This window comes from Phyllopteryx taeniolatus, chromosome 4 (genome assembly GCF_024500385.1).
Source record: "Phyllopteryx taeniolatus isolate TA_2022b chromosome 4, UOR_Ptae_1.2, whole genome shotgun sequence".
Taxonomy (NCBI): domain Eukaryota; kingdom Metazoa; phylum Chordata; class Actinopteri; order Syngnathiformes; family Syngnathidae; genus Phyllopteryx; species Phyllopteryx taeniolatus.
This window is the reverse complement of record NC_084505.1, coordinates 18,368,808-18,385,119: the sequence shown is the minus strand read 5'-3', so window position 1 is coordinate 18,385,119 and position 16,312 is coordinate 18,368,808. Positions and strand designations below refer to the sequence as shown.

Here is a 16,312-nt window from a genome sequence, read left to right as displayed (position 1 = left end):
GAGAAAACATTTCTGTAGAAATTGAGAGTAATGCTGAAGAGCTCAAGCTGGACTAAAATGGTGTGCAATGTGAAGAGAAAAAAAAAACAGTCATTTTCAAACATCCATTAATTTGGGAATTACTAACTACTAAAACTATGGGAATTTGGGGAGTTTGAAAAACACTTGCCAAGATATCCTGAAAGAGCTCAACAATTTGACGTTAGAATGGTTGAATCGGTCGAGAAATGTGGAGGTCCAATATGTGGCGAAGGTCAAGTTGAAAAGAAAGTATTTATTTTGAGCACGGAAATGCAATAACATGCAATTTCTTTTTACTCTTCACCTATAAAATTTGAAAACAACAAAAACAGAAATAGCCAAAAAGCATAATTATACATATTGGAAAAGGAGTGAGAAGAATCTGTGCTTATCGAATCCCTGGCCTTTTCCACAATCGTAAATAAAATCACTTGTGGCACTTATGCCCTTCACTCTGCTGTGTGAAAAACTGAAAACAACAACCCAAATGGGGAAAGTAAATACCCGGCAAAAAAAAAAGGATGAAAACAATAGATAAGGTAAACATCCTCCTCCGACCAGCTCCCAGCAGTCAAATTTCTATATATATATATTTCTTAATCTTTAACTGCGCAATGTTTGGACTTTGCTTTAGTTGGTCATCTAAAGTGTTCTGTACGCAGGGTTGGGAGGGTTACTTTAGAAAAAAATTCGATGTACTAGCTTGAAAAACAAAAATGCAGTCAGTAACATAATCCAAGTACCAGCGTATGAAAGTAATCTAATTACTTTTGAAATACTCGAATACCAAATATACTAGTAAAGAAAAAAAAAAGGAAAACATCCATAAATATATCCATTTGTATTGTCTGATTTTTTTTCTCTTATGTTTAATGGACCATATGCACGGCAACACAATATGCATTTTGCATTCCCGGGGGAAAGATTAGGCAGCATACGAGTTTCCTGAGTGCGTCTGTTTCAAGCTACTAGGACCGTAACCTCATTTTAACATGATATCGTGGGATTGTGTAATAGGTTTATTCAACAGTTTGGTGCTAGTATATTTTCAGGTGGAAATTTCGTCACAAAGGTTTTGACTTTTTAAAGACGAAGGGAAAAGAGCTTCCAGCCAACACTGCGGTGTGGCGCCCGCCTGTAATGTTTAGCAATTCAACTCAACTTTTTATTTCAACACATTTAACAGTGACCTGGTACAACAAAGAAATGGCTAGTTAACATTCACGAGACGATTTCACTATTGCAACAACAAGAGTCGAAGCGCCGTCCTCCTTTGAGGTCCCTCCCTTATCCGCTCTGCTTGGTGCTACTTGGCTCCAGCCGGCCGATCCACAGTCAGACGCTGCTGACACGAAGCCCCTGTCTCACTCCCAGGGACCGAGAAACAATCAAACCGTGAGAACATTGATCCTGACAGTACTACATGCTTGTCTTATACAGTAATTCTTTTATTATTGGTTTTAGTTTGTTTTCAATTTCCCAACTGTGTTGTAGCTGCACCATACAATGACAAATACAGTAGAAAACCTTTATGCTCTCTTTATGTACAGCACTTTATTGCTGTGATTGTTTATCGAAGTGGATAATTAGCAATTACAATGGTGATACGTCCGTCATTCATGGTAACCTGACGTAATTCCAGCAGACGAGTAGAATTGATTGAAGAGTTTGATGCTGTCATTGTTATCATTATGCATTAGATTGGCGACCACACACCTCACCCCAAATACAGAAGTGGTGCGTGCAGTGACTCCATTAAATCATGTAGCTACAGTGGGTACGGAAAGTATTCAGACCCCCTTAAATTTTTCACTCTGTTATATTGCATCCATTTGCTAAAATCATTTTAAGTTCATTTTCCCCCCTCAATGTACACACAGCATCCCATATTGACAGAAAAAACGGAGTTGTTGAAATTTTTGCAGATTTATTAAAAAAGAAAAACTGAAATATCACACAGCCATAAGTATTCAGACCCTTTGCTCAGTATTTAGTAGAAGCACCCTTTTGAGCTAACACAGCCATGATGCAAGAGTCACGGAGTTGTTCTGAAGCCACTCCTTCGTTATTTTAGCTCTGTGCTTAGGATCATTGTCTTGTTGGAAGGTGAACCTTCAGCCCAGTCTGAGGTCCTGATGAGTCTGGAGAAGGTTTTTGTCCAGGATATCCCTGTACTTGGCCACATGCATCTTTCTTTCGATTGCAACCCGTCGTCCTGTCCCTGCAGCTGAAATACACCCCGAAAGCATGATGCTGCCACCACCATGCTTCAGTGTTGGGACTGTATTGGACAGGTGATGAGCAGTGCCTGGTTTTCTCCACACATACTGCTTAGAATTAAGGCCAAAAAGTTTTATCTTGGTTTTATCAGACGAGAGAATCTTATTTCTCACCATCTTGGAGTCCTTCAGCAAACTCCATGCGGGCTTTCACGTGTCTTGCACTGAGGAGAGGCTTCCATCAGGCCACTCTGCCATAAAGCCCCGACTGGTGGAGGGCTGCTGTGATGGTTGACTTTGCAGAATTTTCTCCCATCTCCCGACTGCATCTCAGCCAGTGATTTTTGGGTTCTTCTTTACTTCTCTCACGCAGGCTCTTCTCCCCCAGTTGCTCAGTTTGGCAGGACGGCCAGCTCTAGGAAGGGTTCTGGTCGTCCCAAATGTCTTTCATTTAAGGATTATGGAGGCCGTTGGGCTCTTAGAAACCTTAAGTGCAGCAGAATTTTTTTTATAACCTTGGCCAGATCTGTGCCTTGCCACAATTCTGTCTCTGACCTCTTCATGCAGTTCCTTTGACCTCATGATTCTCATTTAAGGTAAGGTCTTATATAGAGACAGGTGTGTGGCTTTCCTAATCAAGTCCAATCAGTATAATCAAACACAGTTGGACTCCAATGAAGGTGTAGAACAATCTCAAGGATGATCAGAAGAAATGGACAGCACCCGAGTTAAATATATGAGTGTCACAGCAAAGGGTCTGAATATTTATGGCTGTGTGATATTTCTGTTTTTCTTTTTTTAATAAATCTGCAAAAATGTAAAAAAAAAAAAAAAAAATTCTGTCAATATGGTGTGTTGTGTGTAAATAAGGAAAAAAATGAACTTAAATGATTTTAGCAAATGGCTGCAATATAACAAAGAGTGAACGATTTAAGGGGGTCTGAATACTTTCCATACCCACTGTAGCAAAATGCGTTATGCTCTTTTTAGAGCCCACAGCTCTCTCGCCACCTGAACGGCTCTTAATTTAGGATCTTTCATAGCCATATACAGTCCCCTCTAAAACTATTGGAACGGCAAGGTCAATTCCTTTGTTTTTGTTGTATACGGAAGACATTTGGGTTTCAGATCAAAAGATGAATATGAGACAAAAGTTCAGAATTCCAGCTTTTATTTCATGGTATTTACATCTAGATGTATTAAGTAACTCATGACAGAGCACCTTTTGTTTGAAGCCACCCACTTTTCAAGTGAGCAAAAGTATTAGAATATGTGACTGATGGGTTTTTCTAGTTGCTCAGGTGTTGCCTTTTAGATTGATTGCTTAAACATTAGATAGTGCTTGTTTTTGACTTTGGGTTTCACTTGTGAAAACTGCATTTGCTGTTAAGCAAACATGAAGACCAGAGATCTGTCTATGGGAAAAAAAGAAAACCATTTTGAAGCTGATGGAAGAGGGAAAATCGATCAGAGCTATTGCAAAAACATTGGGCATAGCCAATACAACAATCTGGAATGTCCTGAAAAAGAAAAACTACTGGTGTACTGCGCAACAGACATCGAACAGGTCGGCCAAGGGTATCAAAAGCAGTTGATGACAGAAACATGGTGAGAGCTGTGGGGGGGGGGGGGGGGGGGGGGAAATAAACACCCAAAAACAACAGTCAGCGATATCACTAGCAACCTCCACAGGGCAGGGGTGAATGTATCACAATCCACTGTTCGAAGAAGACTTTGAGAAGAAATATACAGGCCATACCACTCATCAGCAAAACAAAATGGAAGGGAGCCACAAAAGTTTTGGAACAAAGCTTTATGGACTATAATAAAGGGAAAAAAATAAAATAAAGGAATTGACCTTGCCGTTCCAATACTTTTGGAGGGGACTGTATTTTTTCTTAACTTGGGTAATTGTTTTTCTGCTGAAAAACCTTTTGCATTATAGTATATTTTGCAGGCACGCAGCTGCTTGAGCAGGAAGACAACATCCCAAACAGCGATGTTGCACTCTCACCTCCGGCACCAGCAGGGTAAGTTTCCTGAGCCAGTCGTGCAGACGCTCGCTGTCGGCCAGGCTGGATTTGACGGACGACGAGCAGTGGGCCCAGCTCACCAGCAGCCACATGGAGTAGTGTGTCACTGGGTGGACACGGAAACGCTCTGAGTCAGCTACCACATGTCTACCACCAGATTTACTAACATCTAACGCCATCTGCAAACATCTACAAAACATCAATCACCATTGCTACATACACTATAATGTCCAAAGTATTCGCTCACCTGCCTTGACTCACATATGAATTTAAGTGACATTCCTAATTCGATTCCGAATCCGTAGGGTTCAATATGGCGTCGGCCCACCCTATAACAGCTTCAACTCTTCTGGGAAGGCTGGCCACAATGTTTTAGGAGTGGTGTTTATGGGAATTGTTTTTACCATTCCTCCATAAGCGCATCTGTTAGGTCACACAGTGATGATGGAGGAGAAGGCCTGGCTCTAATTCTCCATTCTAATTCATCCCGAAGTTGTACTATCAGATTAAGGTCTGGACTCTGTGCATGCCAGTCAAGTTCATCCAAACCAGACTCTGTCACCCATGTCTTTATGGACCTTGCTTTGTGCACTGGTGCAAGGCCATGTTAGAAATGAAAGAACTGTTCCCACAAAGTTGGGAGCATGAAATTGTCCAAAATATTGGTTCCTTAGTTCTAGTGAAAATAACTGAATGCTTCAGCATACCAAGAGCTTTTGGACAATTCATTCCTCCCAACATTGCGGGAACAGTTTGGGGATGGCCCCTTCCTGTTCCAACATGACTGTGAACCAATGGACAAAGCAAGGTTCATAAAGACATAGATGAGAGAGTTTGGTGTGGATGAACTTGGCTGGCCTCAACAGAGTCCTGACGCCAACCCGATAGAACACCTTTGGGATGAATTAGAGTGCAGACTGAGAGCGAGGCCTTCTCGTCCAACGTCACTGTGTGACTCCACAAATGCGCTTCTGGAAGAATGGTCAAAAATTCCCTACACACACACCTGAACCTTGCGGAAAGCCTTTTCAGAAGAGTTAAAGTTGTTACACCTGTAAAAGGAGGACCAATGTCATATTAAACCCGATTGCTTTTGAAGGGGATGTCACTTCAGATCATATGTAAGTCAAGGCAGGTGAGCGAATACTTTTGGCTATATAGTGTACATGAACCACCAGATCTACCAACATCTACCACCAGACGTATCTACAAACACCTACTAAAATGTATCACCATATCTAGAAACATCTACCACCATCCACCAACATTTACAATCATATCTACCAAACATCTACCAATATATCTCCAAACATCTACCAATATCTAATGACAGCTGCCACTCCATCTAGCAACATATCTACAACTACCGCGATTGCTACGTCTACCACCATTTCTACCAATATATCCCAACATCTACCAACATACTGCATCTACAAACACTTTCCATCATATTTACTAAACATCTACCACTATATATACAAACGCCTAAGAACATCTACCAAACATCTACCACCTCATCTACAAATATCTACCAATACCTATCAACATCTACCACTAATTCCACCCACATAATGTATCTACAAACACCTACCAACATTTACCACCTTATCTACCACCATATCCACAAACATCAAACACCATATCTACCAACATACTGTATCGCCAGACACCTACCAACATATACCACCATATCTACAGCTACCAAACAGCTAGCACCACAGCTACCAAACATCTACCACTACATCCACCAACATTTACCAACTCATCTACCAAGATATCTACAAACAACTACAAAACATCTACCACTATTGCTACAAAACTTTACCAACATATACCACTACATCTACCAACATATTGTATCTAGAGACAACTACCAACATGTACCACCACATCTACAAACATCTACCAAAATAGACCACTGCTCACCTTCATGTCGAGACCTGTGATCCGACTGGGCTTTCAGAACTCTGTAGAAAAACAGAAAAATATGTATCAAATTTAGTCTGAGATAGGAGGCAACAAAATACATGGCAATTTTATCTATTCAGTATAGTATTTTTATAGGGATGGACTGATACCACTTTTCCCAGACCAAGTACGGACATTTGAGTACCATACAGAGTACGGCTATGTGATAATGCCGTCATGTCTTGCAAGTTTGATGAAAAGTGAGTTAATTTTAATCACATATTGCTCAAAAACAAACTTATTGAACACGGCATAGGTTACACTCAAATATAACACTCCTTTTTACAGGAGGAGGAGGACATTGTATACTACGTACAGTTTATGACAGGGTGGTATCGGGTGTCGTAGTATCGGAGTGTTTTTACGAGTGTGAGTACCAGTACAGATGAACTGTGTCGGCGCATCCTTAGTTTATTATTTTAATCCCGCTAAATATGATATTAATGGTCGTTTCAATATAGAATGGTAAAAGTAAATCTAATCTGTGTTTCTTAGATTAAATTAAATGAATCCCTCCTCTTTGCTTTTGTTTGTTGTTCTTTGCCACCCACTTTGTATATGCATTGCTGCCACCTACAGGACTGCAGTGTACCATGCAGTTCTTGTCAACGAGACCGTATCAGATGGTACAAGTATGTGTACCTACTGGTGTGACCAGCATTTGCCCACCTGTGCGCTAAATTGTCGTAGGTGTAGGCTACGTTGATGAGACGTTCGATCAGGTTGGTTCCTTGGACCAGACTGAGGAACACCTGATGGGAGAAAAACAACAGACGCGCACACACATCAAGAAGCGGGACAAGCAGACACTTCATGACGACGACGCCCACCACTATGTGTTTTGATTGTGTCTGTGTTTTTGTTTGTGTCTACTTTACTTGTGTGTGTGTGTTTGAGTGTTTTGTGTCTGAATGTGTTTTGTGTGAGTGTGTGTGTGTTTTATGTATCTGTTTTTGTGTACATTTGTGTGACAGTTTTTTGTGCTTTTTTTTGGTGTTTTCTGTGTTTGTATGTGTTTTTTGTGTGTAAGTGTGTTTTTGTGTGTGGTTAGTTGAGTTTTTGGAAAATGTTTGTGTGCATGGAAATTGTGTGTCTAGTGTTTGTTTACAGTTTGTGTGTAGTTTTTACTGTTTGTGCGTGAGCAGTGACCCCTCAAAAAATGTAGTCCGGTGACATCATAAGTAATCTAATGCATTACTTTTTATATTAGTCAGATTACAGGTACTTTGATTTACCTGCCAATAGTTAGTTGTTTGTTCATGAGAACCAGAACTTAATATGCTTTTGATATTAAAATATGCTATTTATGCTCAGGCAACAGATATTTATCATTAACAAACTACAGTGCTTGGGAACATGAGGCAAGTGTTTTTCTATATATATATATATATATATATATATATATTTGGGCGTGCGTGTTTTTGTATGTTGAGTGCATTATGTACATTTTTCGTGCGTGTATTTTTGTGTTTCCGTGTGGGTGTGTCGTGTATTTTGTATGTGTGTTCTTTCTAGCCACCTCCGTGAGTCTGGGGATGTGCAGACTTTTTCCATGCTCCACGGCGGACTTGCGTGACTTCCCGGGCCAGGCTCGCTTGCGTTGCCCGTCGACGAGGCCGGACCAGGAGAAGACGTCGTGGTAAGCCAGGTCCAGGTCGGCGGGGTCCACGGCAAACTGGCAGATGAGCTTCAGCAGGCAGGCCAGGCAGTCCAGCAGCCACTGGACACAACGCGCAGGAAGTTCAATTATACAATAGGAAGTTTAGGGTCACAAGAGAAGAGAAAAGACTTCCTGGTCGCGGCTCACCACAGTCCAGGATTCCTGATCTTTGGGCTCCAGGATGCCAGAGCTGAAGATCTCCAGGAGCTGCTGCAGGCCTCCAGATGAAACAAACTGGAAGAACATGAGGAAGAAGAAGGAAAGAAGAGGATAACAGGAAGAGGACATGAAGAATGTGAGCAGAAGCAAAAGTACAAGTAGGAGGAAGAGAAAAAAAATGAAGAATAGGGGAAGGAGAAGATGAGGGAGAAAAAAAGATTAGGAGGAAGGAAAAAGAAGGAAGGGGAAGAAGAACAGAAAATGAAAAAAGGAGGAAGGAGAAAGATGAGTAGAGGAAGAATAAAATGAAGGGGAAGGAGGAAAAGTAAAGAGGAAAGGGAAGAAAACAAGGAAGAGTAGGAAGAAAAAGGGGAGAAGTAACAGTCAAACGAGGAGGAAGAGGACAAAGGGGAAGATGAAGGTCCAAATGAGAAGAGGATAAGGAAAAAACAAGAAGGTTGCAGAAACAATGAGGAAGAAGGGGGGTATGAAGGAGAGGAGGAGGAAGACAAAAAACAAGGAAAGGTAATAGGAGGAAGTAAAAAGGGAGTAAAGAATAAGATGAGTAGGAGGAATAAGAAAAAGAAGAGGACGGGGAGCAAAAAGAGGAAGAAGGAGGATAAGGAAGAGTAGAAGGAATAAGAAAATTGAGAAAGGGGTAAAAATAGGAAGTGGAAGAAAGGAGAAGGATGGAAAAGATGGAGGAGAAGTGAATGGAGGAAGAAGAATAGGACAAAAGGAGGAAGGAGAAAAATGAGGATGAGACAAAATGGTGAAGGAAGAAGAAAAAAAATGAAGAAAAAGAAGGGTGGAGTAAGAATAAGGAAAGACGGATGGGGAGAAAACCAAGCAGTGTAGGAGAAAGAAAAAAAAAAGGGGAGGAAAAAACAGAAAATGCAAAAGGAAGAAAAACAAGGAAAATGAGGATGAAGTAGAAGATTAGAAAAAAGAAGAAATAGAAGGGGAAGAGGAGGAAGATGTTAGGTGAGGAAGAAGTGAGGATGAAAAAAGGACAAACACGTGTGAGGAAGAGAAAGACGACGAGGGGAGGAAGAAAGGAGAAGATGAAGGATGAGGAAAGACAACCAAACAAGAAAGGCGAATCCCATGGACCCACACACGTTTGTGACATGTTTGTGTGCTGGACTTCCTGTCGTCCATTTTAGTTGTTTTTTTGTTTGTTTTTTTTACCTTGCAGCTCCACGAGTTTTTGCTGTTCTCGATCTGGTCCTCGCAAGAGTCGTCAGAGTCCGGGTACAAGTCACTGTAGCTGCCCTAGACACATGTAAATAGAGATGCACGTTAAGGTAGGGGGTGTTGGCTGTGTCTAAGTGCCTAACCCTAAACCATCCCTCCATTTTCGATACCGCTTATCCTCACGAGTGTCACGGGTGTGCTAGCGCCTATCGCACCCTGAACTGGTCGCCAGTGTGAAATTAAACAACCAATCTTTACGCAACCATTTTTGTGGTATTTCTGAAAACGTGTCTGTGAGCAAGACCTCATTTACATAATTGACATCGTCTCGCACCCACGCCCAGTTTCTCCATGTGACCTGACGGCTAGGCCGCGCAAAGATCCACAGCCACTTTCAACTGTGTGACGCCCTCTCTCTCTCTCATGTCAAGGCCAAAAGGTAAGCAGAGCTGCAGTGTTAGCTGGAGAAAGGCCATTTGTTTTTGCACTTAGCTAAAGTCCGAAATGACAGATTGATTTGGTTTGAAGAGTTCAAACGCTAAGCCGACAAGCATCATTCCGACAAAAATCGAGCCACACTGACTGCCAGACTGCATCATTCGATTGGTGCATTTCCTAACCCTGCAAAACCAAACAACTACTACGTAAAACTCAACGAAAATATTTAATCGCAGAAACGGACAAGCGCCATATGAATTTTGCCGCAGCTAGAGTCATCTTCATTTAAGCTAATCACAACCCCATACACGTTTACATCATCACAAACTCGTCTGACTCAATTATTTTCTTGGAGCTGTGCGCGTTTGCGATGAAATTACATAAATGGAGGGATTGTGGGGCTGCAGAATACTTTCGGGAGATACAGTCCCCTCCAAAAGTATTGGAACGCCAATGTCAATTCCTTTGTTTTGTTGAATACTTAAGACATTTATTTGGGTTTCAGATCAAAAGATGAATATAAGACAAATTCTGAATTCCAGCTTTTATTTCATGGTATTTACATCTACATGTGTTAAACAACTCACGACAGAGCACCTTTTGTTTGAAGCCAACCACTTTTCAAGTCACCAAAAGTATTGGAAGATGTGACTGATGGGTGTTTTTAGTTGCTCAGGTGTTGCCTTTTAGATTGATTGCTTAAGCATTAGATAGTGCTTGTTTTTGGCTTTTGGTTTCAACCTGTGAAAACTGCATTTGCTGTTAAGAAAACATGCACACCGGAGAGCTGTGTACGGAAGAAAAGCAAACCATTTTGAGAAGAGGGAAGAGGGAAAATTGATCAGAGCTATCGCACAAACATTTGGCATAGCCAATACAACAATTTGGAATGTCCTGAAAAAGAAAGAGACTACTGGTGTACTGAGCACCAGACATTTTGACACCAATTTCCCCTTTTGCTGCAAATAACTTTCGGGTCCAAATATCGGTTATCGGCCTTATCGACTACTAATAATTAGTATCGGCCCTGGGAAGAAAAAAAAACATACTGGTCTCGCTCTACATTGAAGACCTCTTTGAAAGACCTTTTGAATAAGAGTTAATCATAATTGCTCAATATATTAACTTGGAATAACCTAAAATAAAAATAATTCGTTTTAAACTGGAACCAGAAATTTTACTCAATTGAGAAAAAATGGAGTGGTCTGCTATTGTGCTTGAACTCGTTAATTCCTATACGTGTATGTGTCTCACAGTGGACTCTCTGTGGATGCGTCGGTTTGGTTTTCCCAGTGCTTCGATGATCTCAAGAGCGTAGAGCAGCTTGTGGGCACTTTTGATCCTCAGCAGCTCCTTCCAGCACAGACCTTCATTCTGAAGACACAAACACTTGAGTTGAACACACTGCGGTGGTAATCAAAATTTGTCACATGTTGGACAATGATGATGAATGTGAGCTGCTGACCGTGTTGTCGTCAGAGATGTTCTGGAAGGCCTGCAGCATCTTGGGACAGGTGGGTAGCAGCATGAGAAGTTCCCACACGCGGCGGGAAAGGTTCTCGGCGTGGAGGTGCAGTTCCTCGCACCGTGCCATCTACACGCACAGAGAAAAATACACAAACACAAATGTACACGATCATCATCCTCAGCTCAGGGTTCCTCAAAAGCAGCTCGTTCAAAGTCCTGCCCAGGGGGCCATTTGTGTCCCGCTGCATATTTTTATTCGCCCACTGCATATTTTAGAAATAAAATTAAACACAGCTAGCATCAAAATGTCGCAAGAAAAGTTCAAATGTTGGAAGATTTTTTTCTTAAACAGTATAGTATAGTAGTATGGACAGTATTTTCTCTTAAAATAACTCATTCACTGCTGTGGACGTTTTTTTCAACACGAAGGCGTGGAAGAGGGTCTCGCCCGGCTTGTCTGCCGCACTTGTCTTCCTGGCACCCTCTACCACCTGAAAAGACTGGCTTCAATGGAGCAGAACAGACATGGTCAGGTCGGGGAATTTTACTAAGTTTCCCCAGCCTGATCAGCTGTTTTTAGACATGTTACCCAAGGAAGCGGTTACAGCTCTGACGAAGGCTGAAGCATCAGCCGAAAGTGTCTGACAGGTAAGAGAACTTCTAGTTACCTGAAAAATATTTGTCTGAATACAAGAAGTCTAAAACTTACAAGGGGCAGCAGTCAAAAAGTAATGAACCCAATTTTCCTCTAGATTTATTCATTGCAATAGAAAGCATATATAGAGATATAAATAAAGGCCAAAAAGTTGGAATTTCCTCGCTACTTTTCTATATAATCTCCCATTTTTCTCAACACACTGTCCATCAATGAACAACAGAATGTAAGGCAGCCTCATAAAAATCAGTAGGCTGCACTTTGAACCCGTTTTTGTTTTTTGTTTTTTTAACAGCTTCCTAAACTTGTTCGTCATCAGAGAAGCGATGTCCCCCAACTCCTTATCTTAAAGGTAGCCTTTTGCAGCTTACTAACACACATTTTTTCAACCTTTTGAAAATGTTTAGTGGTGGTTCCACTATTTAATCACCACTATCTGATTCCAACAGGCATTCAACAATGACGTAATTTCCAAAATGGCAAGGACTGGCCTAAACAAAACATTTAACTTTTGACGTATTTAAACTACAAACTGTTAAAATTTCTGAAATAAAATTAAATTATTATTAGGTTAAATCAAATTGGGATCGTTACCTTTTGACTGCCCCTCACCCAAACGTAAAGTATCAGGCTTTCGAGGGCTAAATGCGCTCCTCTGTGACCAACCTCCAGACTGTCGTGGAGCTTCTCTGTGGAGGGACTGGGCGCCTTGAAGCAGGCCAGCATCTCCAGCAGGTCGAAGAGCGTCGTGAGGTGAGGCTCCTGTAACAGCAGCAGCATGGGGATGTGCTCCTTCTGTGGGGGAGGAAGGCATGACGCCGGCAGCTGCACGCCCTCGCCTTTACGCTCGCGACGAGGTGCTCCCAGAGACACAAACACCATCTACAAGTAGACAGCAAGTAAGTGCATTTGATTTATAATGCAGTTCTCACAGATGACTCACAGTGATTTACAAAATACAGAATCACAAAAACTTAACAATTTCGCAGTTCATTTTCCATGTTCTCACTGTATCGTGGATTTTTAAAGCGTACATTTCAAATTTTATATTTCAGATTTTTCACTATTTTGCGGTGAACATTTTTCCATGCAGACTAATGTTACTGCAGACTCGCATAGCAATAAGTGCAAGCCAGGAAGAAAGTTTTCACTCTCGCGAGTGTGCGAATTCACAAGAACGTTACGTGAATCGACCCTTCCTGTCCACTTTATTGGTTAACTAAATATTCAGAAACGACAAGCTACACATCAGGCAGATCCATTTATCTAGCCAACTATTGGCGGAGGTGTGATTCGGCTGACTCGCAAAAGCTGTTCTCGCATTGTTCAAGTTGGTATCCCACATTATATTGCCACCAACGTCGTCACAATACAGCCGGTGGACGCCTTTTCGAAGGCACTTTAATAGGCGAAAATCAATCTGCGCACGTACCTTTGATGCGGACAGTCCCTACCCATAACCAAGCTTACTCAAATACTGCAGGCAAAGCGCTACGGTCACTCACTCTTTCAATGTCACTTCCGGTCCACGGCTGGTGACGTCATGGTGGCGCCCGTACATAAATGAATTATTCCATTTCATTCTTATTCCAATAACAATATTAATCAGTGTGCCATGTTTTGACCAGTGCAGGCACATACAATGTGTTCTTGCAAAAAAACATTTGGGGGTTTAGTTCGCCTTTAAAATACATGGTGGGGCAGAAAGGACAGATGTTTTTGAAAAAGTCAAATAATAAATGGTAGCTGCAAACAAATTTTATTGACAATGTGCTCGTAATGAAATACCATTTGACACAATCAAGTGTGGAAATTGATGCATTTCTGAAGGCGTTGATGGAAGTTGGCTTCCACCATCTCCAAGTGTTTGTTTGCAGGTAGCATTTATTATTTTGTGAGTTTTATCAAAAACATCTGTCCTTTCTGTCCCACCCTGTATATATAAATAATACATGGTTGCTACTTCTCGGATTTTAGTCTATCGAAGGGGCTTCTGGAACGTAAAGGTACGACTGTACAGTTAATACAAGAAAAAACAATCAAGTCTTAGTGGAAGTTAGTTTTGGAATGACAAGGAGTGAGTTACATGGGTGCAAACTAGGAGATGAAACAGTAGGATGAACATTTTAGATCACAATAATCATGACAAAAATCATTCTTAAAAAAAATGCATAAGAAATACAGCACAACAACACATAACACTAAATACAGCAATAATGATAATTACAATTTGAAATATTCCGTTTTCTGACATTAGTTACCTGCATGTCCTTGAAGCCCAGCTCATGAAGCGTCTTCTCGTCATAGTCTGTTGTGAGTTCGTGTCCCGAAGAGATCATCCGGACGGGTCCCATCAGACCCCCTTGAAAACCACAATGCGGACATTACCACATGTCCTGTATAAGATTTGGGGTTGGTCACCTCTGCCTACTTTTGAGCACACCCCGCTTGTAAAACCGCTGACATGGTGAAAAGTGCCATTTGACCAGCAGCGCACCAGGCTGGGTGGCATTGTTGACAGCATTTACGATATTAAATCACAGTGATGGGAGTGGTGCTGTATCATTCAAGATGACAAGAAAGATGAAAAAAATAAAAAGAAAGACAAGAAAAAAAAAATGGAAAAAGGACAAATCGCAAATTTTCTTTCCTACAGTAAAACTTGTCTGACCATTATGTGCATTTTGAAATCGGTAAATATCGATTCATTGCATGGAGGCGAAACGAGTGTATTGAGTTGAGAGAAAAACAGCGTAAAGTAAAATCACAGTGAACTACGGTTGAAATGAGCGTAAATGACAGGGATTTTAAATTCCCTTTTTCCTAAGGTTTCCAGATTTTCACCTTGAGCTGACTCAGATAAACCAAGTAGGCAGGCCCACTTTGTAATATACACCAGACGCTCAGTGGCTCCACACAGCTGTCATTTACTGCTGTTCTCGTGAGGGAGCCATCCCACAAACTATAGCTGCATAGCTTTAAGCACCATGCGATGATGATATAAGAAAAAGAAAACGTTAAAAGCGCAATGAAACGTTAATACTTCACAAGTATTTGTTTGAGCCCAGTGGGTAGCATAGCATACGAGCCAGGAAAAACCTTAGGAAGGCAACAGCGGGGGCGAGCGTGAAGCGCACCTGAGAAGTCCCCTGGCTGCCGGCCACACTGGCCGAATTCCTGCAGCTGCGCCTGCTGGTTCATCTGCTCCTTCTGCAGGTTTTCGTACCAGTGGGTCACCTCGGCGCGCAGGTCCGCCACCTGGTCACTAGGGTACATCTCGATGGTCATCTGCTTTTCAAAAGCACATCGTTTCACCCCAGGTTCAACTTGGAAATGTACAAAATAATGCTCCGTGCTCAAAGATGACCACAACGTTTTTCAAATGGTTAGGTTCTATGGACAGATGCTATCCTACATACGGAAAAGTTACTTTCCAGAAAGTTGTTCGCATCTTGAACTGTTCTTATCATCAGTTATTATTTTGCCATTTTTTTTTCTTTTTAAATTGTAGCATTTAGCATTTCTTGCTGTGCCAAAGGGGAAGGCACGTGCTTGTTCGGTTGGGTAACACCACAACAGTTTTTCACAAAAACCACCAGGGTGGCACCAGGTCAGCCCGGTTGTTGCAGGCCTCCCAGCGCCTTCGTGGTCTCCCCATCAGGAGTACTCTGTTGTCTCAACAAGGGGGTTGGCTTTGGCATCCCGATCCCCGCCGCCTCCGCTTGTGGGCTTGGCCGCCTATAGGACCGACTCACTGCTGAGCAGCTGTGCAGACCCTGTCCGGCGGACCACTTTGAACACCAGAGCTTCGTCCACTTGTCTACTGTACGCCAATAGGTGAAGACTCTGTGCGGGGTGGCCACGGCCCGGTGTCGTCTTTTCTCAAGGGGGCTGGGGAGGACTCCGTGAGCCCCAGCATGGGATGTGCATTTGGTGCTGGAAGGCCTGTGTCACCCCCCCTTTCGTGTATCTGCCAGGGGGCAGGTGTGCATTGTCACTCTCCGCTTCTTGGGATGGCTTCGTGGACGACGCCTGGCACATTTTCCAGGTTCTACAGCGTGAATGTTGCCACTCCCCATCCACTCGGCGTGGTTTTTGGGCCCACAGAGGCTTTTCAGTAAGGTTCGTGTCTGGGACTCCTCGTGACTTTGCTGGTATGAGTCATTCAATAGTTTCAGCACCGCCTTTGGGCGGTCAGTAGCGATGACATAGAACAAAAGTTCCGTAAGTAACTGCAGTTCCATGAATCTCGAATGACCGCCGCACGCTCTGTCACTCATTCTGTAGGAACTGAACCCCGAGTGACAAGAAGTTACACCAATCCCAGGTCACTGGAAATGACGGTCATTTGAGATTCATAGAACCTTAGTTACATATATTCATTATTTTCTGAGGGAAAAGTCAGACAGACGCAAACTTACATACAAACAATTTGCATTCCAGAATTGTTCGCAACTCATTATTTTGCCATTTTTCTATTGTAGCTTTCCTTTGC

At 42.1% G+C, this 16,312-nt stretch overlaps 1 protein-coding gene across 3 annotated transcripts in view; it reads right to left on the bottom strand.

Annotated features, from left to right (window-relative positions):
* usp34 (ubiquitin specific peptidase 34) overlaps positions 1 to 16,312 on the bottom strand; it is a 93,180-nt gene that overhangs the window by 40,916 nt on the left and 35,952 nt on the right. For all 3 annotated transcript variants that reach the window (XM_061770172.1, XM_061770173.1, XM_061770174.1), the window contains exons 27-37: positions 14,955 to 15,105; positions 14,079 to 14,179; positions 12,484 to 12,699; positions 11,161 to 11,289; positions 10,950 to 11,069; positions 9,252 to 9,335; positions 8,049 to 8,135; positions 7,761 to 7,961; positions 6,911 to 6,993; positions 6,200 to 6,240; positions 4,255 to 4,379 (exon numbers count right to left, since the gene is read on the bottom strand). In XM_061770172.1, the coding sequence (XP_061626156.1) occupies positions 4,255 to 4,379; positions 6,200 to 6,240; positions 6,911 to 6,993; positions 7,761 to 7,961; positions 8,049 to 8,135; positions 9,252 to 9,335; positions 10,950 to 11,069; positions 11,161 to 11,289; positions 12,484 to 12,699; positions 14,079 to 14,179; positions 14,955 to 15,105 (1,338 nt within the window). The remainder of the gene's footprint in view (positions 1 to 4,254; positions 4,380 to 6,199; positions 6,241 to 6,910; positions 6,994 to 7,760; positions 7,962 to 8,048; positions 8,136 to 9,251; positions 9,336 to 10,949; positions 11,070 to 11,160; positions 11,290 to 12,483; positions 12,700 to 14,078; positions 14,180 to 14,954; positions 15,106 to 16,312) is intronic.